This window comes from Bombus huntii, chromosome 2 (genome assembly GCF_024542735.1).
Source record: "Bombus huntii isolate Logan2020A chromosome 2, iyBomHunt1.1, whole genome shotgun sequence".
In the NCBI taxonomy this organism is placed as follows: Eukaryota; Metazoa; Arthropoda; class Insecta; order Hymenoptera; family Apidae; genus Bombus; species Bombus huntii.
The window spans coordinates 5347961-5375956 of record NC_066239.1 but is presented as its reverse complement, the minus strand read 5'-3'; the positions used below and the strand labels follow the sequence as shown (position 1 = coordinate 5375956).

At 32.7% G+C, this 27996-nt stretch overlaps 1 protein-coding gene across 6 annotated transcripts in view; it reads left to right on the top strand.

The window, feature by feature from the left end:
- The window catches only part of LOC126877502 (uncharacterized), a 206124-nt gene that overhangs the window by 29998 nt on the left and 148130 nt on the right, over window positions 1–27996 (top strand). Inside the window, exon 1 of one of the 6 annotated variants that reach the window (XM_050640221.1) lies at window positions 22367–22407. The exons of the other annotated variants lie outside the window; for them this stretch is intronic. Coding sequence (XP_050496178.1) covers window positions 22381–22407 — 27 coding nt within the window. The 5' untranslated portion in view covers window positions 22367–22380. Of the gene's footprint in view, window positions 1–22366; window positions 22408–27996 lie in introns of those variants that run through there. 6 annotated transcript variants of the gene reach the window in all.

Below are 27996 nucleotides of genomic sequence, written 5' to 3'. Positions count from 1 at the left end.
AAACTTCTGTCTTAACTTCGAGACAAAAATACCGACGATATCATGTGTCAACAACAAATCTGCCAACCTATTTATCGAAATTTACAGAGAGTTGGTGAAATAATTTGACGTTGGCTCTCACCAACTATCTGTCAGTGATGATTACTTCTGCTGCAACGCACAATAACTATCTGCGCTTCGAATGTTTGTAACAACTGTATCGATGAAACGAACAAAACAATGTTCATTTTCGTGTCTTTATTCAAATAAAATATATAATTATCAAATTTTTCCTTCCAAGGAAACTCATTATTGCTCCTATGAAAAATGCATATTATGAATTATTTGATTAAGAATATGCGTTGAATTATTGTATCAATATAAAATTGAAACAGATTTATATTTTTAATTCGTGCTTATTTTATATGACATATATTAAAAGAAACACAAGTTTTTTAAAATCCAAAATAATGTTATGTCTCTTTGATTCCTTAACGGATACAACTGATAAAAGTTATATTATTCTAAATCGAATACTATTGATCATCTCGAATAATTTGTGTGCGAATAATGTGATATTCACATTCATAAAACAAAAAACATTAGGAATTTCATTAAGGGCACATTCAAGGAATTAAATAATATATATCTAGGATTTGTATTATTATATAAATAACTGTAGAAAAAGAAACGAATGCTTTTATTTATGGAAATCGAATAGGTGAATTTTTGAAAAAGGAAAATGCTTTCACTACGTGGTAGTTATTAGGAAAATGCAAGCAAGGGACATAAATCTCTTTCTACCATTTTCCTCTCCATTTTTTCCTAATAAATGTAACAAATTTCGCCGTTGCTTCATTTAAAAGAGTCGCGCTCAAAAATTACAGCTCCAAGGAATCCAATTTTCTGAGTAATCCTTGGAACTCCTGAAGGTAATCCTTGGAACTCTTGAAGGTAATCCTTCGAGTCATTTTTTTAAGTGTTCCTACTGATTTCATGTCCTTTGCATTTCATGCACCTGTACAGTACACACAATGTGAAAATTAAATTGTTCTATACGCGAATGTGAAATATTTCAATATCGTCGTTTCCATAACATCATTCCACCACTACTGTCGAAAGAGTTGAATTGTATTCAGTTTATGATATAACTAAGATTATCTTGTTATCTTTGAAAATACCGAGTTAATTCCAATTTTATTTCGTCCTATTCAATAAAAATTTAAGTACTTTTAACTAACTTAAGTAATTTTACACGTATGTATAAGTCTTATTTCTGAAATTTGTATAATTCTTTCTATTATGATTTTCTACATTACTATACACATTCGTTAATTCAGAGCATATTCAGCTTAGCAGAAGTCGCAGGGAAATCTTAAATTTAAATTTATTAGATCTCGTAAGTTTCCGCTTATGGTTACGTTTTACAGGGCAGATCTTAAGGGCAGATCATAAAGAGTTAACTTAATCTCTCCTTAATAGAACTTACAGTTGAAACATTCCAAGAGGTTTAGAAATAACCACAATGCTGTTAGGACTCGAATTTTAATATGACATTTCAAGAATATGAACAAGATTTACATTTGTCGGTCTTTCTAAATTGGAAAAAATTCTCGTATCACATATCCAACTATGAACGACTACAATACTTCACTCTTCCGTTCTGAAACGTTTAAACTCAACAAAACAGAAGAGCCACGACTAACTTCCTCCCTCAAATGCCCAAAAACCCAATTCAATAATGAACAGCACCGGAACATAAATCGTACGACTTAAACTATTAAAAATATTCTCTATCTCGCAGAAACCTTTTCGTAAAAAAAATAGATTGTCACAGATTTCTCTGTTCCAAACGCAGGATTTTCTCGCTCCTCGAGACACGTAAACACATGTGCGATATAATAGCGCGAGTTACTTCCACATCATTTATCTGGACGATAAGAAAGTCTCGAGAAATCGTGGACCGGATGAGAGGGAAGGATTTCCGACAGATTCGCAGGAGAGAAACGTGAACGCGCCCAGTTCCTCCTTTCCATGAATCTTCGCCTGTCGTCGACGCGACGTTCGCCGTGTTCGTTTCAGCCGGAACGAGCGTAGACAGCCCTTCCGCCTCGAGACGCTTGCTATTTGTTCAAGCTCGTTGAAAGCCACGAAGCTAGTCGTCTCTATCCAAAATTTACTTATTCTTCTCTCTGTGAGACAAAAGTCTTATCAAAAAGACTCTTCGAATATCGAAAATCGAATTAACCTCGCTGTTTGAAGAATCTGTTTTTGATTAGGTTTGATTAAATTGTATATGTTAGACATACGTTCTCTCTTAGATAGGTTCTATTAAATAAGTGATATTAGCCATTTTTATGTCGACAAGAAAAACGTGAAAAATAAACAGTCAGCGGAATTAACAATTCTGTAGTATTATACATAGGATGTGTACTATACAATTATAATCTGTAATTTAATTTTCGCTATCTGATGAAACGCTTCTACACTTTATTACTGAGAGTGAACATTTTGAACTGTTAAGAATTTCAAGGAACATTGGAACTTCAGAAAATATTATTAAGCGTCAATCTCGAGAAATCTCATCTTCGATCGAACCGAGATTGTCACGCCGGTGTGTAGAAAACATGAACATAAGCAAGATACCACAACATTGATTATGAACTCATGTCAACGTTCGAGGTAGGACAGAAAAATGATAACGAAAGGGATTACGTAAGATTCTCGTTGTCGAAGGTGTTATTTTCTACCGAAGAGGAAGCACTATCGAAGGTTATTCCGCATAAAATAGAAAGGCTGGTAGCTCGTGCGTAAAAATTGTGATGTACAAAAGAATAAAAATACACGAAAACTTGTTTCAATATTTATTCGGTGCAATATGAAGAATTCGATAGAATATGAGAATGAGAGAGAGAGAGAGAGAGAGAGAGAGATAAAAGAAATTCTTAAGATATTACTAAATTCTTTGAAGTTTATTTACAATCAAAAAGTGAAACTCCTTTGAAGTTCCTGGATTAACATTTCTATAGATCGAAAAATTAACAAATCACATAATAAACGCAGCAATACAGATATTTTTCTGTTATTTTCGAACAGGAAACAAATTTAAATTTACACAAAATATTTAAGATTGAAAAGTGTTAAAAACGGTAAAGTTGATTAATCAATTTCAAAAACTGAAGATGTTTTAAAAGTTACAAAATCAATCAAATCCCATTCAAACCAATAAAAAAAGAAATAAAATGTTTGTACACTTCTTCTGATTCTTCAGTGTATCACAATTTGTAATTTAATTTTTTTCCCACAATTTATATTTTAGTATATGTGTCCAGAGCGTTTCTATGGGGTATTTCTTCTGTACATTTTACGATATATCTTATTTTATTTCATTGTAACAAACTGAATTTATAAATATTCCCTGTATAAGATACAATAGAACGAACAATGTCTGCACAAAGCGAAATTATTTTCCGTATTTCGGTTGAGTTTTGACGTTTAATTGTTTTCTAACAACTGTGAGCGATGTGCCAGCTTTTGAACACGCATTTTATAAAATAAACCAATGCTGTTGATCTATTGATCAAATCGTGTTGACTTCATGAGTTTTATGAGCTTTTATTCAAGCCAATTAATTATCGTACTATTTTTAAATTTATTGTAGAACGATTAACTTTTAAACGAGCGGTCTTTTTGGTAGTTCCGTTTTGTAGAGTAACATAGTATGCATTGAAAGAGAAATTACCGTATTTATAATGACTGAAATTGTTCAAGGATAAATGAAACGAGGTAATAAAAAGTTAACTGTTCTAGATACGGATTGATTTCATACAAATAAAATGTATTGCTGTTAAACAATTTATAATGTCACATTATCGTATTATATAACAGAGAATATATAATCATATTTCATCTTCTGATATGTTGATGTATATTTAGGCAAACTGATTTGTAGTGAAATATTACGATATTGCTCCCATGTTTGATCGGAAAATATTTGTAGATTTATGTCTCTTATTTCGTTAATGGTTTATGCCGCGTTACACTGTATCCCTTCCAATAAAATTCAGTATCCATAAACAATTACATATGAACAATAGCAAAGACTTATACAATATCAAGTACATATATTCATTGGTGTAGTTATTTATCAGGAATGAAAGTTTTATATTATCGAATATAAATATTGAATAACTTGATTCACCGATCTAACCATGACACACGCTGTTCGGATGATCGAATTAAATTTGTTCCGTGCGTAATGTTAGGCATAATGTTCGTATTAGCAAATGCGTAATAATAAATAAACAAAGCTTTTTATCCTTTGGCTTTGGTTCATCTATTCGGAAATTTTGTAACAGCATACTGACCTAATTAGCTTTATATCTCAACAGTATGGGCTTGCTACTTCAGTTAACTCCCTCTGGACTCGGCTCATTTCTTCGTTCTTTCGTCTTCACTGCGTTGCTCGTTCGTTTTTTCTTATGACGTACAAGACTTGTTTACGCTTGAAAAACGAAGGAATGAATCTTCCTTCTATTTCAGCCCACAGGCTGCGAATATGATACTTTTTATCCTGCACGAGTTCGTAGGTGTCTCTCCCTTGAGGTTAATTTTAATCGAATATAAATAAATGTTAAAAATTAGAACTGTCCAACTTTACGTTAATTTATGTTAATTTTGTAGCATGTCATTATTCTCCGTAAACTGGCTGAATTTTAGTCCTTGAAAATACATATGATATAATTATATATGATATATGATATGATATAATACTTATGATATAATTTATCGTTGACATAAATAAAACGGCACGTAAAAATATGGGACAAAAGAAATGATTAATAATCCCTTAAATGAAGAAATTATTACATATTTCAGAGACTGATAATTTGAATGTATACAATATATATGTATACTTCAGTCTTTTTTCGCACATAATCGCCTTGCGGTGCAATAAAAATTTCTACGTTTTGAAAATAAAAGCTTATTACGTCAGTGGCTTTAAAATGGGACAAAGTAAAAGAGGGAGAGAATAGAAGAACGATGGGAAAAGGAAGGAAGATGCGTTTCATCTGAGACCTGGTAATGGAACCAGCAAGGCTTTCTCGCATGACCATACATTCGACATACAGATAATGGAGGTCAGTCAGAAGATGAATGTTGTATGAACAGGATGCTTAGACAAAGACTTTTGAAAATTCTGTGTTTTTATGCATCCTTTAATGGAGAATATAAGAGAGTCATAGTTCAATTTTCAAAGATCTATAATCTAAAATTAATGTAATATTAAAAATCATAAATTAAGTAACTTAATCCAAACTATTCTGTTCGTAACCGTATCAGTTAAGGGTTACAAACAACTCAAAAATTCTTCACCATGATCTGAATGTTCTCTAGTATGTACTTAATATCAATATTTCGTTATCACCATCAAACCATTTATCGGCTCATATTCCAATAACTATTTTACTATTTCGCAATATCGCGTCCTTAGTCAGATGAAACTTTCACAACTATATTCTCACTCGGTTTACTTCTTTCAAAAGATAAGACTTCGAAAGTCGAGACGAGGAAAATAAATCATCGCGAAATTTTTCCATGATGTTTAATTTAATCGTAAAGTTATGTAAATTCATCCCGTTTAATGAATTTTGCCATTCCAGGCCAGGAAATAACAGAGAAGAGTAAATGAATTGTTTGGTGTTCAGTTTGCCCTGGTTTTCACAACTTGTATGCTTGTTTCGGTCGCGATTTTAATTATGGAGACTCGATGGTGCCTCAGGAAGAGGGACCTCCTAACAGACATAACAGGTCTAGTAGAGATACATAGAGTTGTAGATTCAGGTCTGTGCACCAACGAACTGGATCTCCTTCTCATGTCAAGCGTTCGATTGCAGCAAGTCACATAAGCGTCTTTATCACTTGGATTTCTGCCTGCTGCAAGCAGTTTTATCCTTACAATCGAGGAATCGATAGAAACGTAAATTGCTTAGTAAAGTGGATAAATTTGTGTGATTTTATTTGTTATTTTCAATGTTGGTAGTTTAATTGAGATAATATTTTTTTTAATATTTTTCTTTTTAAGAGATATGTATATTCTTTGAGGCTATAAAAAGATACAGATCGTTATTTATTTATTGTTTTATTGGTTACGATATTATAAATTTTGTAGTTTCCACTCTATGAAAGCTTTTAGCTTAATTTGCTTCTTTTTTAAGGTAATAATGCACTTATTCAATCATTTTAAATTTAATCATTCTGTTTTCAGAATGTGTAGTCCTTCTATGTATATTGCACTGATATTTATCAAGATTCTTCTATGAAATCATAAAATAAGTCATTACCAAATAATCAGTTTATTATCCATTGTATTAAATATAATATGAATACTGAAACTGTCAGCTGCGTAAAAAAATTGTCTATGAGCTATGAAACTGAAAGTATACCTTAGTTATACACTCTGTGACAGGATTTACTCGAGACTTAAATATTTATAAGATTTCGCACAATATCGGTGGCCCGTCGATACATTTTGCAAGAAGAGTAAATATGTATGTGAGCGAGGTGCATAACTCGAGCGAATACGAGAGATACGTATTAGAAATTCATGATATACACGATACGCGACTCGTCCTTCAACTCCTTTGGGTCGAGTACGTACTGTATAACAACATACACGCACGTATTGTTATTCAGTAACAATTTTTTAGAGTTTTCTGAAAAGGTTTTCGCGAACATATATCTATGTATTTTTCGTTGGACGATGCATTCTGTATACGTATGTAGCCTAATGCATCGAATTCTTATACCCGTTGTGAAGCAGTCGAATGGAAATGAGATATTCTGTAGATATTTCGTGGAGATGGTGATCTGACCAACAATAGAATCTATCGACAATCGCTCCATTACATCGAATTTATTTCATTGTATCCATCCATTTCTTTGAGTTCTTATTATACTATTGTCAGCCGAATTTTAGCTAGAAATAGTACTGAAAATATTTTGAATTTTTTTTAACAGAAAAACTACATTTAATACATTTATTACTTATTAATAATCGTTTATATTCTATTTAACAATAAAAAAGGGGAAATAAAGAAAGCTATGAGCGCCATTCAAAGAAGAAATCTTATTTTTCCTTAAAAAGGTTGTTTGTATGTAAGCCAATATCAGGAAATACACAAACAAGTGATCATAATAACCTGTACAATTTTTAGCTCTTCGTACAGGATATAGGACGCACGTTACAGGATCTGTTTCCTAAATTAAGCTAAATGTACGAGCTTTTCGTGCTCAGACATGTGTGTTGTGCCTTTGACAAGAATTTATTTTTATTTTTGTTGCTTGTCGCTCGTCACGTGACCATACCAGGCAGACCAGGTTTGTTAAAAAAAATAATAAAGCGACGAAGTAATGAAGGGTGTGAAGGTAACAGAACGACAAAAAGATTAATCATCTAAGAAGAAAAATAGCAGCAAAGAAAATAAAATTATTCTTTATCGACTTACCAACCGTTTCAGTTTTTAAAGTAAACTAGACTTACATCCTTTCTTAAAATATAAAATTCCTCTCATGTTAATTAACAAGTCTTTCAAATATTAAACCAAAAATATTGTAAAGTTATATAGAGTGGCGTGGTACATGTAATAAATAAGTTTTGTGATATTTTGTCAATAAATAACATTTTGGTAAACGAGAAATTGTATTTCGAAAAACTTTAATTTCGGCACTTAAGGCCTTATTTATTTCCACTCTAAAATTTATTTATCAAGTACTTTTGACAAATAAGTATTTCTTGATAAACATCTTTTCTTATAAAAAATCTATTTTCTTTTTCTTATATATTTTTAACGATCAGCACGAGTCCTATGAATACCCATCAATATCGCAAACATCGAGTATTAAAAATCCATTTGCTTTTCATGTTACACGTCTAAGTTTACAAGACCTTTATATTTGTCCATTTCCCACCTTTACTGAATATCACGATGAATCCTATATTTTTTAGTATGCCATCATACAGTGAAAAATAAATAAATCAATAAGTAACCTCACGAATAAATCCATCTTTACTACGTAATAGAAACATTGATGCTCTTTTCTTAAAACATGTAACATCTGGCAGGAGATAGAAGCAGAGTGAAATGTACGCTTCACTGATCCTACCCAATGCACGTAATCACCACTTTCACGGATGACTCTAATTTGTTAAAGCGTTTCCCGGTCAGAGGGCTAATTTTCCTTAAAAACACTAAACAAACGTAGTTACATCAACAAAGTATAATACTACTCGCGTGAGTTTTCATCTTCGTAGTAAAGCGACGCGAAACGTTCGATGGTCTGCTCGTTCTTTCGAACAAATTAGAAAAATTCCTCTCTTCGCCACGAGAGGCCTCGTTAGTACGGCTGCTAATGAAGAACCGTGGTGTCACTACACTAGGAGCTGCGGATAGTGGCAGCTGTTAGCACCGTACGGCTCGCCGCCGGAATTGACGTGTTCGTCGTCGCCAGGAGCAATTTGCGAGATTAAAAGGCCCACATGCGCCATTTCTCCGCTGACTTTTCCGCATCCAGTGAACGCACGATGATGCATGACTCGCGTCGAAATTTACTGTTGTCCATTCTGTTTCGGCGATTTGTGGATTTTTCTTTTTCGTCATATTTTGTCGACGAGTGAAGTGTAAGTACAACGTCAAGTGTAATCTCGTGATACAAGAGCACATATTTCGGCTTTAGGAATATTATTTAAATTACAACAATAAATAAACTACGATATTTAAAACACTTGACAATGCAATAATTGTTGTTAACGAATTAACGACTCTTAGCGCGTAAGGATTCGACGATTTTACAATTTTATTGTCCACGGTGCTAAGTCTTTTCCCGCCATGTAATTCGATTTCTTTCATTTTTCTTCTTCTTACCAACCAAACTCCAACAAATTTTCTCACTTCCTTGGTGATGCCATTGAACCACCATCAATTTGATCGAACGCCGATAAGCACATCGAAGTGGAATGTGTTAGCTCTTCTGAGTCCAGTAGGAATTTTTCACAACTTTAAACGACAGAAACGCGTTTCTTATTGCGATACTACTCATTTAAAATCTGTAGAAAGATACAATGAACACAAGATGCTATCTGTTAACTTCTTCTATTACATTTCATATTTCGTTTTCATAATATTAAATTGTTGTAGTCATATGAAAATACTGCTAAATGATATTAATATGCCCGAACTTGATTCAATACATAAATGCTATAGTAAATGTAATGTATAAGTACTTTTTGTGGTCACAAAATCCATAGAAATCTATGCTTGTAAATTTAAATTTTGTCAGCTCTACACGTTAAGAGAAGCACATTATACAATTCAAAAGAACCAATGACAGGACTCGCTTCGTTGTAAGTTATCATAATCAGGGATACACCGGGGCATCGATATTACGGCAACTTTCGTATTCGCTCCCGAGAACTATCAGAAAAGAGGATTGGGACAAGTTTGGAATAATTGATGACTACGCGGAATTCCATTTCGTTCGTTTCTCAACTTTCAACGGTACAGCTCCTGTCGATTCTTAATTCAGCAGCTGTAGTCTTGGCGCAACTACGGAAAACGTTTTATGCAGTTATCAAGAATTGCTGAGAGACCTTGACGTCATAGATACTCTTTAAAACACGTTGCCAATGTTCGACCTTACTGGATCTTTTAAATTTTGTAATTAAATCATCATTTAAATATTTATTATACATTGGTATTTAGGCTAAAAAATTATATATAAATTTAAACGGTTTTAAAAATTATTCATCGTTGTTTCTAATAGCTGTAATGGGATCATTTCTATAAATGAATTCCGTTCGCTCAATGAATTGGTAATTTCACATTGTTGAAAATTTAAAGAGCTCTTGGACTCGTTCGAAACCATTTTCAATTCCTTATTTCGTTACCAATTAGGAAGGACGATAATACGGAACAAATTTTTAAGTTAATATTATTTTTAAAATAATATATATAACCCTTAACTTCAATTAAAGTTATTGTTAGGAAAATATAAAATAAAGTAAGGAAGAATATTATTGGTTATTTGATAACAGTTCGTTATTATAAGAAGCTAATTAATTTGAGAATATGTATAGTTTCATAGCGTTTGATAAAAAAAAAAAAGAGAAAAAAAATAAGCGAATTTCGATTCAAGGATTAAAAGTATGGCAATCGCCATTAAATTCTTTCAGTTATTAATGCGAGAATTCGGTCAATTTATCGGCCGTGTCAGTAACATATTCTGCAGCCACATTGATTTTCTGGTCGAATATCGAACAGATGACGGTGAACAGCATTTCTGTAGAATGGTATTATAATCAAATCGCACATCAATAATTTAAGCCGCGTATTACATATTTATAGGCATTAAATTACACTAAACCTAATTTATGTGTAATTAAACAGCCTGCTACCCGAGACAGATATAAACCTTTGTAACTGACACTGAGGACCAAACATTTATATGTTGTACAACAATATGACTTCGATGTTCTGTTGATATTTTTTTAATTTAAAATTGTAAGTCATAGATTTATAACCAATCTTAAAATACAAAGATTGATGTCACTAGTGATATCAACATTCGACTGATTTTCAATTTTGTTAACAGAGGAATGAAAAATATAAAACTTATTGCTAACAATCAAAATGTATATGATATAGATTTAAAAAATTTGTCTGTCGTTCAAAGCAATTCGTAGCTACACTTCGCATAGAATTTTGATGGAAATAATTGAATTTTCTCGTGTAACATTAATTTTCATTTTCAAGAAGAAATCCTTCAGCCAAATCCAAATATCCTTCAACTTCATAAATTTACTAGTGTAACGCGATCTTCCCGATTTCACGTTAAGAAATCTATTCTCTAAATCGCCATAAAAATCACATTAATCCCAAATCCTTTCATCAAGATTTCCGACTGACATATTATTATGCTTTAAACTCCGTCGTTCGCGATGACGTTTCCCATTCTCCTTGGACGTTTAATCTTCTCTTCTTGGCGAAATAAAAACGCGAAAAAATCTTAACCGATACTCGCGGATAGGAAGATTTACTCGGCAATTATGTCGGAGGATTTAACCGTTGGAAGACGTCGAAAATCACGAGGGACGAGAGGGACGTCTGATTGCTCGCGTATCGGACTCATTAATCACTATGGACGTTTTAATTACAGCGGCGTATCGGTGGCAAGCGAGAAGTTGCGCGGTTGTTGAATGTAATTCGAGTGTAACTTCGATTGAAACGCGATTCGATTGTATCGTCCACGGTGGTCGGGACCGCGAAGAGCGCTATAATTTAATCTTACCGGTCATTTGAATTTATTCGAACGATCCTTAGGTCTATAGCGTGGCGAGTGGCACTCGCAAATCGAGAACAATGGCAACAGAAACAGGGATCGCTTTTCCTATCGATTGGCCGTTCTCGCCACGTTGTTCGATCGTGCGAATCCATTAACCTCTCCACTTTTCTGGTTATTTCGACGGGCGAGAACAGTGCTGGGTGTTCGGCTGGTTAAAAATAATTAAATTCGATATTCTTAAGTGACGAATCCACCTCGATGTAGCGTTAATGAGAAGGGAGCTGGCGAAGATAAGGGTACAAAAATAAGGGAGTGAGTTTTATTGCATAAATATTTATGATAAAAATAAGCCCAATGACCTTAGTCGGATGGGAAGAATAGAAAAATTGTTCTGTGAGAAATTGACGATAATAGAATTGGTGCTGATAATAGATGTGGATCAAATGGGAAACAATTATAATACAGTGGCTGTAAAAGGTATATGAACACAGTATTAAATTTGGTTAAATTAGGAGAGAATCTTATAAAAAAGATAAGGATATATGTAAATACTTTTTGTAGTTACTGGATATATTGTGTTACAAGAATTTCGCAATTCCATTAATAATACAATTAAATCTTTTTTCGTCTGTTTTCTGCTCCCTTTTTGACTAATGAATTTTACTATTACTGCAGATTATATCACAAGAATTTACACGAAATAATAATTCCATAGCTTACAAAAAGTACTTAATTACTTTTTAAGTACATCTTGTTACTAATGTACCCTGTTGCTAATTGCTCTATTACTTATGAACGGACATGTAAATTTATTCTCAATTACTGAAATTTTTTATTACAAGCTGCCTTTAACGACCAATTTATCTACTTGGCTTGCGATATTTAAACACATCTGGAATCCTTATTACATTTTTGAAATTTCAAGAACTAAACCAACAAGAAAACAAGTATAATATAGATACAAGTGTATATAGAAGGAGACTGTTTACCTCCGTATTCTCACACGTACGTATCATTAGGCTGGTTATGAAATTATCTTGACTCCTATTAGAATCTAAATGGGATTTCCCTGTATGATGCAGTGAAACGGTGCGACTGCAACGCTTTTTCCCAGTTACGTTTTCTCTCTTGTAGAGTTCGCTACTTAGCGGATTACGTTGGCAAAGTACATTATGACATTCGATGCTTTTAATCCGATTAAAATGGTCTTGACGTGGGCGTAAATTATTAAGCCTAATTAATTGGTACCGGCACCGATTCTGGGTGCAGCAGTTAATTAATTAAACACAGTCAGACGATATATGTGCGTTTCGCTGATTTTCCAACGGGTCACCGCGTGAAAAGTTATCGAAAAGCGCGACTAATTAACTTTGTCGGCTTCCCGTCCAATTTAACGATAAATTTCTCAATTGTTTTTATAAAACTTATTGGGATTTAAATGGAGAGCTTATATGCTTTATATACTTTCGAATTTGAATAATAAGATTTGACATAGCTTTCTCATAGAGGCAGACGTAGTACTATTTATAGTTGACACACTGTAATTTGAGAAATAAGTAATAGGAAAAAATAACATTTAAATTTAATGACAATCAATTAGTGATTACCAGACAGTTTTCATGCGTCAGAAATTTCCTTTCTTATTATCGAAACTGTCAAACGATGATTGTTTACAAGAGAGAAACAGTAGAAAAGTGAGTATAAAATCAGTAGTGAATAAACTATTTTTCTTAGATAAACTTGCAAATGTCAAAAATCTTTAACCATGTATGAAAACAGAAAATGACTTGTAAAATTGTATAATACACAATAATTGTGTAAATAAATATATTCAACATGAAGAGAACTTTTAATTCATATATATACATGTATAAAATCCAACATTACTTAAAACTTTATTAAAAGTGTACTCATTTTTCTGCCTGTATCTTGTTAGATTAATTCTCCCCTCTTCATTAGCCGTTCCGTCAACTGAATAAATAAATAAATAAAAAATAGTTATATAGAACGAGATTTCTTATTTTAAATATCTGTGTATTCTATTTTATTTTAAGAATATTTGACAACATATTGGGTATTTTGCGCGCTCGTCAATATTTTACGCACTTACATGGTGCGCTTTTTGTAATTATTGCCTATTGAAGGCATCTGCGCTCACATTATGGCTCATTGATTTCTGTTTACAGATTTTTAATTAGCTAATCAATTAAAAAAGTGTCCCTGACGATGTCATTAGACATTATGTCATGCTCATGAACCCCCCCTTTTTTTATAGAGGCAAGTTTATTCGCACAATTAAAAATTTGTAGTGGATAACCAATTAAGCGTAACTTAAGCGTAGATAGATATACTTATATGAATATTAGGAGTATTATAAATTTTCCAATTTTTAAAACCCGTTTATAAAAAGTGATATAAAAGCATAGTTTATAAAAGCATATTAATTTAACTTTGCAATTTCTTATAGAAGAATTCTATCATTTATATCTATTTCAGTATTTGACAACACTAAGTATCATTTCCATTAAAACGCTTATCGATGAAGAAATATACATATATGTATATAATATATGTATGTAATATATGTACATATGTATATAATACTTCCACACGTATTATCCTTATAATATATATTATTTAATTTCAGTTTCACAGTCCGGAAATAGACTTGGTTTTACAACATTTTCTGAAACTCACAGATACTTATATTTTCCCCACACTTGGTTTCGCACACACAAAGTTCATAAAATTAGAAACCTATTCTTATACATTATAATTTAAATTTCTCTTAACACATATATCTTCGTAAAAACTATAATATGATCCTACATTTATATTTGGCTTAGATTATTCCTTGTACTTTCATGCCTCTTTTTTGTAGATCGTAACTAATTTATCACTGCCTCATTTCTTTTGCCTTCCACTATTTCCTCCTCATTCAATACGCTAGACTCTATGCCACGGCAATCTTCTAATAAGTGTTTTACTACACCTATTTTTATTTTACAAAGAATGCATTTCCTTTTCTCGTCCGCTAACCAGTATACCAGCTTTCTTCCTCTGCACCTATTATCCTTATATCCGTTTACTTAAATGCTTAACCGTCGGAACAACGACACGTCAGCAAACTGTACGACGTTTTGTCACAATGTTCCTTCTCTCGAAGGCGAATCAGAGTCAGCAAGAAACGAAGTTATCGCGACGTGGTGAAATAGAATAGCGCGATCAACGTCAGTCAGGATCCGCGGAACGGGTCTTCCTACAATTTAAGTGAATTGGCATGTACGGAACCGCGCGAGGAATTTGAGAATTTCTCACACTGTGGCCAGCAATTGCGGTTTCCGTTTCTGGCGATTTCTAGTTTTGAAATAGGGCCGAGAAGCGACTCCACTGAACACTGGAACTTCATTCACAATGGCCACGCACACCAGCGAGCTCTTCCCGGCGTTTAATTACTCCAACTAATGACTGCAATCAAATCAGATTGTACGACACTAGACACTCTTTGGTTTCTGGTAGTTTCCTACTGAAATATTGCATTCGCCTAAACAGTCCCATAATTTTCGGATGATAGTTGATCATTTCACATGGTTTCAATTACTAATGTATTGTGTTTGATCGAGTTGTTACTATAATACAGTGGAGGAAACAAGAAAGTTTAAAGGATATGTGGTACCAAAAAGAAACTACCATAATTTTAGAAAACAGAATTATATTTGACAAGAAGAATTAAATTGTGAAGAAAATAGTAAAGAATTGGTATAGATAGTAAATAAATCGTATGTATGTTTTTTAAATAGATGACTGTTATTAATATGATAAAATTGTTTAATAAAAGCTAATACTGATGTAGTATGCTTATTATATTATTATACACAATGAATTTTAAAATGTCTTTTGTTCACTACTATATATCGTAGAGTTTGAATATTAACACTGGCAAACAATTCTTAGTGTTTCTCTATTATATTAAACAATTTCTTAAATCTGAGGAGAACATGGAAGAATTATTGGCAAGCGTGAATTCTCACGTCAATTGTACTACCATAAACATTTTCTTGAAACCTTTAAATACTTCTTTTAAGCTATAGTGAAGTTGAAACATACAAAGTTAGAAGACCGCAGCAAGATTAATAAATTTGTATAGGTACTATGATATATCAATCGAGCTAAATGTCAAAGTGTGGAAATTACTTTCTGGGCGAAGAATGTCTGCATCTCTGTAAATTGTGTGAAGTGATAGTTGGACACGCAGTAGCGATAGGTGTTTCACGAACTCATAACATGGTGCATGAGCAGGTCGTAGATGAGAAATCCACTTTCCCTTGAGCTTAGTTCCTCCGTTGACCCACATCATCATCTTGTTAACCTTCTAATTATCAAAGTAGGTGAGATGCTTGAGATTCTCGGAGGATTAGCAGCCAGATTTTGTAACGTCCGACAATTTGATAATTGGTTATCGTTAACTTTTCGCACTTTAATTCGTAATATAAGTTGATACAAGCGCTTGTTCGGTGTACTTTCTTTTTTGGATAATTATCTGAATAATTTATCCTCCTCAAGTTATCTCATCAGGGCTTTACGAAAGATGTAAATATTTACATAATTAACATAACAATTACATATTATGTTAATATATGTAATACATAATTAAGCCAGAATAAAATATTTTGAGATCGACGTTCAAGTTTTCGATAAAAATATTATAACTTCCTTTGGAGAAGCTTCACCCCTAGTTAGGGACAACTTAATGGCGTCGTACTTAATGGCGGTATACTAGCTAATACTTTGTATCGAGGAAAAATTTCCTTTGCCGGAACCATCTCTTGTATAGCAATTCCAACTTTGAATTTACCAAGTGTATATTGATATTCGTGTTACAATTAATTCGGTTCATATTCATTAAATTTGCACAGCCTCATTCCGATTCAATTAGAAGATTCCTTTAAATAAAATTATATTTTGTATAGGTATTTTACCGTACAAAATATTATGTTTATTATATCATTATTTATGATACTCTCAATTACTAGTTATTCGCAACAATAAAATTACTCAGTACCACTGAATAATATACTTTGCGGATTATACAAGTAGTCTACTTTCATTTTTAACATATTTTGACATTCGTGGATATATAAATATCTTCCAATTATACGTTTTTAATAGTCTGCAAATATTTATGCATTTATGAATCATTTAAATATGCAAAAATATGTAAAATATACATAGTATGTAAAAATATACAAAATATCCAAAGTAAAGTACTCGTTATAATATTTAGATGGTAAAACACATCTTCATTCAAATCTCATTTTGTTAATTGTGTCCACAAAAAATCCGTAGTTCAATCAATAATAACAGAAAAAGACTAGATAGATTTTTCTCATTTTATTTTAATATTTATATATATATATATAATTTATAATATCAAATTAATTATAATATAAAATAAATTATATATAATTTATAATTTTAAGATATAAACAAGTTTCATTTCATCTTTCCTTTATGCGAAATATTTCAAAATACAGTAGTGTACAGAGTGCCGGCAAAGATATTTGGATCCTTTATTTTTTCTCTATATACCACTCATCGTCTTGCTGGATTTTTCCGTAGCGGAACATGGTCTTCTATTCTTGATGGGAAAATTTTCTTTCCGACCCGAGTGAGATATTTCTCTGGTAAACTAGAAATGCTGTATTTTCTTCTTTTGAAACAAATTTTCTCGGTTTGTGTATACATAATAAGTATGTATATCATTTAACAATATCACGCCCATAATACGCATTCTTGCGACTTACAGTCAAATTTTCACGTAGCACCCAGAAAATCTTCACTCGCATTCTCCGAATTACTTTTGACTTGTAACCCATACTCTGATATAAATATTCAATCACTTCATGATTACTCGTTCTCTACGTTTTTCATCGTTTCCAATAATATTACCGCTTCACAATATTATCGGTATTTTCATGAATATTTAACTGCTACATATTTTTCATCGTATAAATTTCAAATATTTGCAGCGTCATTCAATAGGCGTTGCCTACAAATTCTGACACCTCTACTGCCAAATGAAAATCAAATATGGTTCACCAATGCAACCGAATAAAAATATGTACGGTCGGAGATAACTCTACAAAATACGTCTTGCACTTGCAACTCCTGATTTACAACTGATTATCAGATTCTTATTTCTCCAACATGAAAGCAGTCCTGACAGTCTTCTGTAAAACAGTCAAAAACTTAGCAGTTTTTTGCCAAAACTTCACACATGTACATATCCTAGAATTTACTATAGCAATCCATTCGTTCTACAAATATGATGAAACAAAAAATATGATATAAATAACTTTGAAATATGGTGTCGATGGATTGGGATCAGAAAGGACAAGATTGATTAAAGCTCCGTTCGTGAGGTCCGTCGACCATAAAAAGGTAAAATCCGGTCTACTGTTCGTCACTTTTTTTCACCAGCTTCCGGAGTTTACGTTTCACCTCGACAAACCGAGATCACGGGAATTTCCGTGTGATGCTGGGCGATTCAGGAGCCATCGTCCTTCCCTTCTGCAACCTTGACTAAACACAGATTGTCAGTTCGGCGAAAAGCAAGATAAAATCAGAGCCACACGGTGGACACACAGGCGTTTAGCGGTTTAACTACGACATGCCATGGTCGAGCTCGCCCTTAGTCACGCGCGGTGCTTTAAGTGTCGTTCTATCTCATTAAGGAGCGTGAAATGCAGCGTCTACGTAGATTGTTACCAGTAAAAGAACTAGGCCTTATTATTATCGGCGAACAATGGTTCCCGTTGACGAAGAGTAATAATAGCAAAAGATACGACAGGATAACGTCGACACCGTGGATTAGCTTCTCTCCTCGCAAGCTTTGCTTTCTCGTGTACCTTCTGATAAACTTTGGTCTCTGAACAGACGCTGAGGCGAAAGGGAACATCTTGAATGGTTCATTAGGGAGGCCACGAGTACATCCGAGCAATTCCTTTCACGTCGATGGTTGAGAGTTTTTAGGAAATGTTGGTATTGATGATGCAATGCTAACTTATGGAAGTTGGTATTTTGGTTTAGTTCAAACATCCTGAATGTTAATCATCAATTTCTGGATCAAATCGCTGATAGACATACTATGGAACATTTCTCGCATTGCAAATATTATGCTAGCAAATATGTCTACATATGTGTATGTTAAATATAAATCTACGAGAATCTACATCTGTTTCCTCGTTGCATAAAACCGAATGCTCGCCTTTTTTCATATGAAAAAATATGTTTGCATTTGCAGGGCACAGAAAGAAATAAAAGAACTATAGCTAAGGTAATTACGAACTATATTTTTAAATCTTGAACGGACTCTTCAGTTTCATTGTGGACATCATTTACGATATAATTTTATATATAAACAGTCTTTAATCTTCTCAAATTGTGAAATTCTCAACTTTTCGTATGAAACGAAGTACCAAATGAAATTAAGTGTATGTTGTATTTCATTCATGCTCTAATGTATCAAATTGCTAATTTTTCTTTAAACCGTCTTTTCTTTATATGCAATGAAACACATACTTTTACGTCTTCATTGTATACGTATGTAAAAATGTACATTATTATATTTTACAACCCCCTTAAGATCGTGTTTATATTTTTTACTCCAAGGGTAGTGATGTGGTCGATATAGAAAAGCAATTTAAGTACAGTTATTTTAGTTCAGCAGGAAATGGCGAACGATGGGGTCGCGGTCGTTGGAAATTCTGAATTTGTAACAAATCGTTGATCGAGCGTTCTCACGATTGTGTATTCAACAAATATGGAAATCCGTTCCACGGTACATATGAGAGTTCTCGTTTTCCAATTGCAACGGGTAGCTCATAAAAAATGGAAAAGGGGCAGGGAGAGGAAAAGAAGAAAAGGAAATCAGAATGATCGGTGTTACCCTTACATATTCGCGGCTGGGTATCGTAAACCAGATAAAGCACGCGTATGTCGGGGCGTAGGATGAGTTACCGATCGAAGATTGAATGCATAATAATAGTGTCCTTAAATTTCGATCGTTCTATCTATCGATCGGCGAATCCGGTCACGGTGTGAACTATTTTACTTAGGAACTTATTTTATTATATAATGTTTTCGATTACACCGAAAAGGCGTATTTTTCATTGTTACATAATAATAATGCTAAAAGGACCACTTTGTTTATTCCACCGAAAAATATTTTCTATGTTGTCAGGTTACAATTTTATCCATGTTAAAGGGGATGTGATATCGTTTGCACTGTTTTTCAAGTTAATTCAAACATCTGAATTATCCTATAAAAAAAAAAGATTTATTCTACCTTTTCACTTGTAAGAAGAACGTTTATTATTTTGGTAAAGTTTGATGCGTTTTATATTACTCTCATTTCTTCTTTTTAAGTGCTTTGTGTGAAGCTGTAATCTTGTAAATGCCAGTCGTGTAACAGAAGTTTGTAACCTATGAGTTGCCGTTCATCTAATATTATTAAGTATTACATAATGATTTTACCAGAAATTCGTGGTATCTCTTCAGAGTAATTTAACACATATTAGAATACTTGTCACAGATGCTTTTTAGAAATAACTTGTTATAAAATACGCTGTTGTAAAGTAACGTTTGCAGTAATTTAGTACTTCAGTAATTACAATAGTATAGATTGAAGAAAATTTTCCAAAGGTCCAAATGAACAGAGTTTCTTCTATAACTCGGACTTAGTTTTCTGTAATTAATAAAATTGAAATAATTAAGTAAATTGAAAATGTCCCATTTGCTTCTTCTTCCTGCTTCCTATTTGTTTCTTTCGGTAAAGTAATTGTCTTTAAATAGTTTCCCGGTTCACGAAGCAATTCTCAAGGCGAAACTGCATAGTCCAAATTATTAGGGAAATAATTCTGCACGAGAGACAAAATGAGAAATGACACGAACAGATGGCATCGCGACATTCGATATACACAATCGACTAGCCTTGACATTCCGATGAATCTTCCTCTTCATTTAGCTTTCTCTTCTTTCTCTTCTTTTTTAGAATGCGCGTATCGATTGACGTTTGGTGCAATGTTGGAGATTTAAAAATAACAAATTCAAGCAACAGGATCGATACGCATCTGATACAATGATAAAACATATTACTTTTAATTTAAAATGATACACATAGATATCTCGATCTCCATTTAAAGCTATTTTCTATTTTATTGCCAAATTTAAGAATAAGTGATCTTATAAAAAATATTTGTAATCTAATATTCAAATGTTATATTCCAATACCAATATACCGTACGTAATATAAGCTTTGTTACAATGAAATTAATAAAAAGCATGATTGTAAAAATTAGATTAAATACAAAATTTACAATAATTCATCAATTTCATTTTGCTCTAGATAATATTCCAAAATAATCACATGCAGTTAATTAACAGTAATATATTGATAGTATTTGAGTCGTTCACAAGCCAAAATGATTAACTCGAATTTTTAACATTTTACTCCCAGGACGTTTGATTGATGCTTATCTTGTATAATTTCATCAATTTTCTCCACTTTTTGATTTGTGGAGTTAAACGAACACCTCTGGTAAATGAACACCTCATTTATAGATTTGTAGTGTTTAATACGGTCTATATATCAGATAGAATTAAAATAGAAATAATAAAATAGTTGAAATGCGTCATTATTTTAAACTCACCACTGATCTTTCATTTTTATTTAAGACCTGTATATTGCAAGCTTGGATGTAACGAGTATTACAGGTATTACACAACAATATACAGAATCGGTATTTGAAATCCCTTTAGGTAGTATATCATGGTGGTACTTAATGTCATGGTCAACAATGTCGAAACAGTAAACGTCGTGTAGATATATGTATGTGTTAAATAGGAAGTTGCTCGATGCTAATGTAAATTAGATCCTTACTCGTTAAACTAGCCAAAGTGTTCTACGCGGCAGGACGGTGGCCGTGTCTATGATAGCTTAGGCTTGCACGATACACAAACGTTATTTTCAGTAAACGCGTAAACCACGTTTCTAGTCCATCTTTTATGTTGTGCAAGCTCCAACACTGAAGTTTCAGTGAAGCACTGTGGTCACTAGCTCATCAGTTTGTGTCGATCATCTTGTGCGTCGCGTCACGTTGCAACGAAGCACATTGTTGAAAAAATTGATGTGTCAAGTGTTTGAAGGGACGATATTCTAAATACTTTTTTGACTCTTTGTTTTGATAAAGTATAACCTCAATTTATAATAAAGAAAAGTGAAGTCAAAGTTCTTAATTTTTAAACAGAATTAGTTTGACCTGGAGATGAATTAGTACATACCTTAAAATGTCATTCGATTCGCCTTTTATTTGCGATTATTTGAAATTAATTATGCGTCTCGTAATTTAAATTAACGCAGTATTAATGAAAATATAAAATACTGTTTATAATGCAGAAATATTGCCAAATATTTGTGAAATAATATTTATATATATGATTGCTTCAATTTTGTTAATTGTAGTATCGTGAATCGAACAAAAATTAATTTTTTCTATTAAAGTTTGTTGTCCGATTAATCGCCTCACAAATAAACGAAAAGATTTGTTTCGAATGTTTCGATCGCAACTACGCGATAAATATTCGCCTTCTAGTTTTTTTCTGGCGAACATGATTTTACTTTAAATGTAAAGTAGATACTATTATTCAAGAGGAAGTTGAATTATGCTAATTTCCGATATCCATTCATATTCATGTGGTTTCGAACTGTACAAGAAGCGGGAAATCCTGTAATAGGAGAAGAATAACGAAACAAAATCTTCGAATCTGGATTTATATTATCTGTGAATTCAAATTCAAATTTATTCTTTTCGATGAAGGATTGCGTTCTCTTAACATCAACTATTTTAATAGGATAATGAAGTATCGTCACAGTTTATCGATTGTCCTGAGTAACAAATCGAGTTTCACGGCGTACACAGTGTATACACAATTAAGAAAGAAACTGATAGCGTGCCAAAAAATTCAGATGTGAATTGATGAATTTCAGGGACCATCTACGAAATGCGGTTCTTCAAATGTTTCGACACTGTAAGTATTCGCTTTGTGACACTTCAAAATTCACGGCACAATCAATGAATGTTTTTTATGATGCACAGAACCAGTCACTTTGTCGTGTGAATATAAATAGAATCTAACAGTCGATGCACTTATGCGTGTGTTTTAAAAAGATTGAATATAATCACTTCTTTCACTAACTATTTATTCATTTTTTTCTATCGTGCTGAATTAAACTTACGAACATGGTAACTTATTTATTATTTTGACGACGGGATGTTAGGTTTAATTCGCAATATAAGTGATGTTATTACATTACGATATTATGTAAGTGTTCGAAATTTACAGTCAATGAGAAATCAAATGAAATACTCAAAGCGTAATAATTAGAAAACGAACTATATAACATTATCAACGGAGAATTTTTGGAATACTTTAAAAATTTGTGAAAATTTATTAAAAAATCCTTTAATATACAGCAATAATAAGAAAACCTCACACAATGCATCTAGATGAACAAATTTATTTCCTCCTACCTCAGAAATCAAAAGAGGCACTCTATCCAGTCTATTCATAGAATATGAAAATCTATTTTTAACAGTATTAGTAACAAATATGTTACTACGGGTAGGTAGTTGCCTCCTTCGTGTTGTTCCTTTGACCATTGTGTTATTCAACAATTTTCAATATTCCTTCGAGATACTTTTATTCGCTAGGAAATATCTTACAAATTCACGTTTCGTTGTGGACGATGGTTTTCATCGATAAGAAGGGCCGTCCGTTTCTTAATCATCGCAATTCTGCGCACAGAAATACAAGCCACAAAGGAATCGAACGAGTACACCAACTACAGTAAGCGCTAATTAATTCCACAGCGGGAAGAAATGAAACCTGGCTTATCGCTGCTCGTCAAGACCTGGCTAAGCCGATATCCATTTAATTAGGAAGCTCCAAGCACGCGGTAGAATGTCATTATCGTTTCAGCCGTAGAGCTTTCCGCTCTCCTCGGATAGGACGCGCTAACACGTGCCACTCTCGACCTACGCGTACTTACTGATCTACATACGCGTTCTTGTAACGTTTGTAAACGGGAGAATCGAACGGGAACTCGTCGATAAGTCTGTGCTGTCGTGGAAATGGCATTTCTACTGTAAATCTCTGATATTCGAACGAGGAAGAACACTCTACTATGAGTCTCCAGGTATTTGAATATGGCAAGACGAAAGTCGAAGTTGAACGAAGTTTGATGGCGGTTGAAAGTTCGTGGAGTGTATTAGCGGAGTATTTAAGAGAATTCGCTGCCGTGCTTTTAAAAGTTATAATTTAGAAGAGATCTTTTTCTGCTATTCGATTTCCAGTTTGAAATAACCGGCTTCTTTTGCAATTTAATCTTTTCAGAGTTTGTTATTTACTTTATAACTGGACGATAATTAACTGATAAGTAGATCGCGGGTATTTATGCATGTTTATATTTGTATTAACTAAAGAAATTAAACTTAAATAAAACTTTAGTCCATCTATTAAATACTATAAGTACTCTATTTTGGATGTTCTAATGAGAAACAATGATAGTACAACTTTTTAGTAACTTTTGTTAAATAATTGCTTGTAATAGAGGAAAAATGTTTGGAACCTGGCGTCCATTGTCTTTTAATAACGTTACCATGTAATGTCTATCTCTTGTCATAGTTGGATCCAAAAATGAGTAGCACCTGAAAGGAAGCTGAATAGAATAGACACTAACACTTCGGTGGTTTCCTTGAGATTCTGTGCTACCTCTATTCGATTTATGTGCCTTTCTCGAAGTTACCTGAAAGCGTCAATCGAATTGAATTCCTGAGGCAGTACTTTGAGTGTAATAGATATATATATATATATATAATAGTGTCTTCTCGATGTACGTTCATTCAATAAGTTTCCGATTAACAGTACCAAGACTATACCAGACTGTTCGTCTTTTTGTGGTTTGTTGGAATTTTAACGTAGAATTTTTCTTTCAAATCTTGTTGCAAGAAATAAGCCATGAACATTATGAAATAACAATTTATTCTTACTTTACTTAAATATGAGAGTAAGAGAATAATTATTCATGTACCTTCATTTATTACTTAACTATTCATTTACTTATATGACAATTTAGCTACAAAAAGATTTAGTTAACTTCTGTGCTAGACTTTTATTGTACCGTTTGCAGTGCCAACAAAGTCAAATACATTTTACTTTAAGGTAACTTTCAGAGTCCTCTTCTTGTAATTATGTATTCTGACAACTAGAAGTTCTCGACTGCAGTGCGACTTCACTATATTTTTGAAATAAACTTGTTGAAAATTGAGGTTCTTTGCACAAGTACATCTCATTAGTATGATTTATTAGTCATATAATATAATATGAAATATTTTTCTGCGCATAAGATATTTTATCAATTTAGTCATAATAGACATTTTAATCAATAGAAATTATCATACAGTTCTCTCAATTTTCCATATATCTTGCAAAATCCTCAACGAGGCGTGCGAATATGCTGCATAGGGTCGTTGTACACGCCAGTAATTTTGGAGAATGCCGGCTCGTAAATCCTGGAATCCATTACTCCCGAGAAACGGCCGAATCTGGTGCTCGTGTCAGTATACGTTACATCAGTCGTTATTCTGAATAGAGAGACGTTTTCCGAATCATAAAATCTTTCGTATTCTGATTAGATCTTCGAATTTTATATAGCTAATGGTTTTAATTTGATGAAGGATTTGATGGCCCATCCGGTAACCAACTTATCAATATTCTGCTTAGACTGCGAAGTTCTGCGTAGGAAATTTCCACTGATATCTCTTCGTTTATAGGAAATCTTTTAACTCTTCGATACGAATTTTTAATTTGGAATTTCTTAAATTTAGATTTCTATTCAAATACAATATAGCTATATTCTGTTATAAAATACTACTACTAAAGTAATACTACTTATGTAGACATGTTGCATATTTTGTGTTTAGTTACTTTTAAACATTCCGTAGGAAGTATAAATTTCGTTTCATTGTTATTTTTGTTATACGAATACAGAATTTGCACTTTCCAAGTTGGAATTCATAAAATTATGCTAAACTACGAAATCTTGATTTGTATATTTAAATTGTAACATATCAGTCATTAATTATTTTAATTAACATTCTTTTGATTAATTTGGAAACTGAAATTATTTTTACTGCACTGTAGAAATCAATAGATAAAGATATTAAGATGAAATGAAAGGAAGAATAAGTGATAAAAGAAACTTAACTAGAAAGCAGTAGAAAACAAAATAGAAACACGCATGAAATGAGAAATAATAGATTTTTTCACAGATAGTAGACATTTTAATTAAACAATGAGGGGAATAAATATTCCAGTTCATAATAAATTCATTGCAATATACATGCATATGTCAAGAAGTGTAAAAATTCACGTATTTTGTTTCAACTTTATTAACCTAAACATACTGTTTGCGATGTTTATACACGTTTGCAATAAATAATTTGAACATTTTCGCGCTCGAAGAACTTCGGAGAATTAGAGAAATTACGAGGCCATTAAAGAATAGTGAAGATGCAATTAGGCGGTCAAGTGCGGAGTAATCGTCAGACCGTGGCTGACGAGAAACGCTCCTATTCTACTTACACTGCACTTTACTCGTTGACCGAATGAGTCAGCTTTCAAACAGGCCGCACATCGATTGTCTCGTTTTGTCCGACAATGATCCTCGGATTTGCGACATGCATACTTAGTCAAGAATATAATTCTGTTAAATATCAAGTATTTATTTCCTACTAAATTATCATGTGTGTACGCATGATTTTGTTTCTTAAATGTATGACAGAATATATTAAAGATAATTAACTTATTAAAAGATAAGTTGAATGTACGTAGTAATAGATTACGTGAAAAATTTTGTTTTACAAACTTTAACAGATACCTTTAATAAATATGAACGATCGTAATTATTTAAAAAAATAGTACACTCTTTTATGTTTTGAGAAACTATAAAAATCAGTTGAACAAACGCAATTAAAACGATTGAACTATTTCTCTCATAGTTCGATGTACATGGTTGGAAAGTTTGCACGATTCGTTATTTTGACTGTAACAGTACCGTGGATCTTTCGGTTCCAGTTACAAGCGATTTCCCGCACAAAAGATTTTTCACGAGTCGTTCGTCATCGGACCTTTCTATCGCCGTCAAGAGAGAAACACGAAACACGAATTCATCAAATTTTAACGGAATTTCGAAGGAAGCGTGAAAAACATCTCTCCTACCGGGCGTCAACATTTTTTATTTTGTTGACAGAACGTGATTTGCTTTTATAGAAACGAATCTGCATAGTCGCGACCAATCTATACAAATCGAATCAATGTCGTCCGATCAAAAAATGTTTAATTTCATTCGTCTCTCTATTTATCTCAGAGCATTGGATACAAATGTTTTATCAATGACATTCGAACTATTTAAAGCAATATTTGTATCATAACTATAGTACTTATAATAATCTATATGATTTCTATCATGAACTATTATCATAAACAATTTGAGTCGTAGGATATGAATCGTTGAAGAGATTTTCGTATGTAACCCATTAAAATGAATAATTTGCATATTTCTCTTATCAAGCAATAAATGATTTTCAATTTATCAATCGTTTGAAAAATTGTAGTTATAAAAAGTCGGTATCTATCTTCAAGAATAGGGATTAATATAATCAATCCCCTTTAGAGATTAACATAATTGTTTTTTTATTCCATAACTTTTTTCATTTACTGTATTAGTTTTTAAATGTTAAATGATCATTCAACTTCACTGTATATCACATGAAACGCAAGAACTTCTACAACGCCTTCATTTCCTTCACACAATTCACCGTGTATTTTCCAACAAACGATCCCAAAAATAAATCTCCACAAACTTGCCTGACGTAGCACGAGTGAATACCCCGTCAGAAACAAAAACTAGTCTCGTCTCCCCTATACGCATCCCAGTTTCTGTTTCTCCTCTCCACTTACAACAAAAACCATTAACAGGAACGATCGATTTCTCTCTACAAGTCAAATATTGTTACAAACTTTCCATAAATCTTCTCAAATTATACATTTCACTATACAGGCTTTTTCACACAATAGGGTAGAGCTATATGCAAGTGTTTAAAGCAATTAGAACCAGAGAATCGATTTATGCATGAACGATATAGTACAAGTAGTTGCATTTAAAGAACGCGCAACCGCATTAATGCGGGATATATATCCCACAATACCATTTAATTCTGTCCTCTGACCTTTTTGTCTATATCGAATCGCTTTAATCGTGCCACGACCTTTGAAACGCTTTTGACCCAGTCGTATTTCCCCATTGTTATAGAATTTGAGAGGAATTATCCTTCATACACATGACTTTTCATTTAAATTTAATGTTAAGGCTTTCCTAAAAACACAAGGCTTTAAGACAAATTTTTCTGTGAACTCACTTTCTCTAAAACTATCGTTTTCGGTTAAAATTTTCCATGATTTTATCTTCTCTCACTCAGTCGTGAGTAGTCAGTTTCCCTAAAAGTATTGAGTTTTCAGTCTAATTGTTCTATAAATTTGCTCTTTGCAAAATATCTT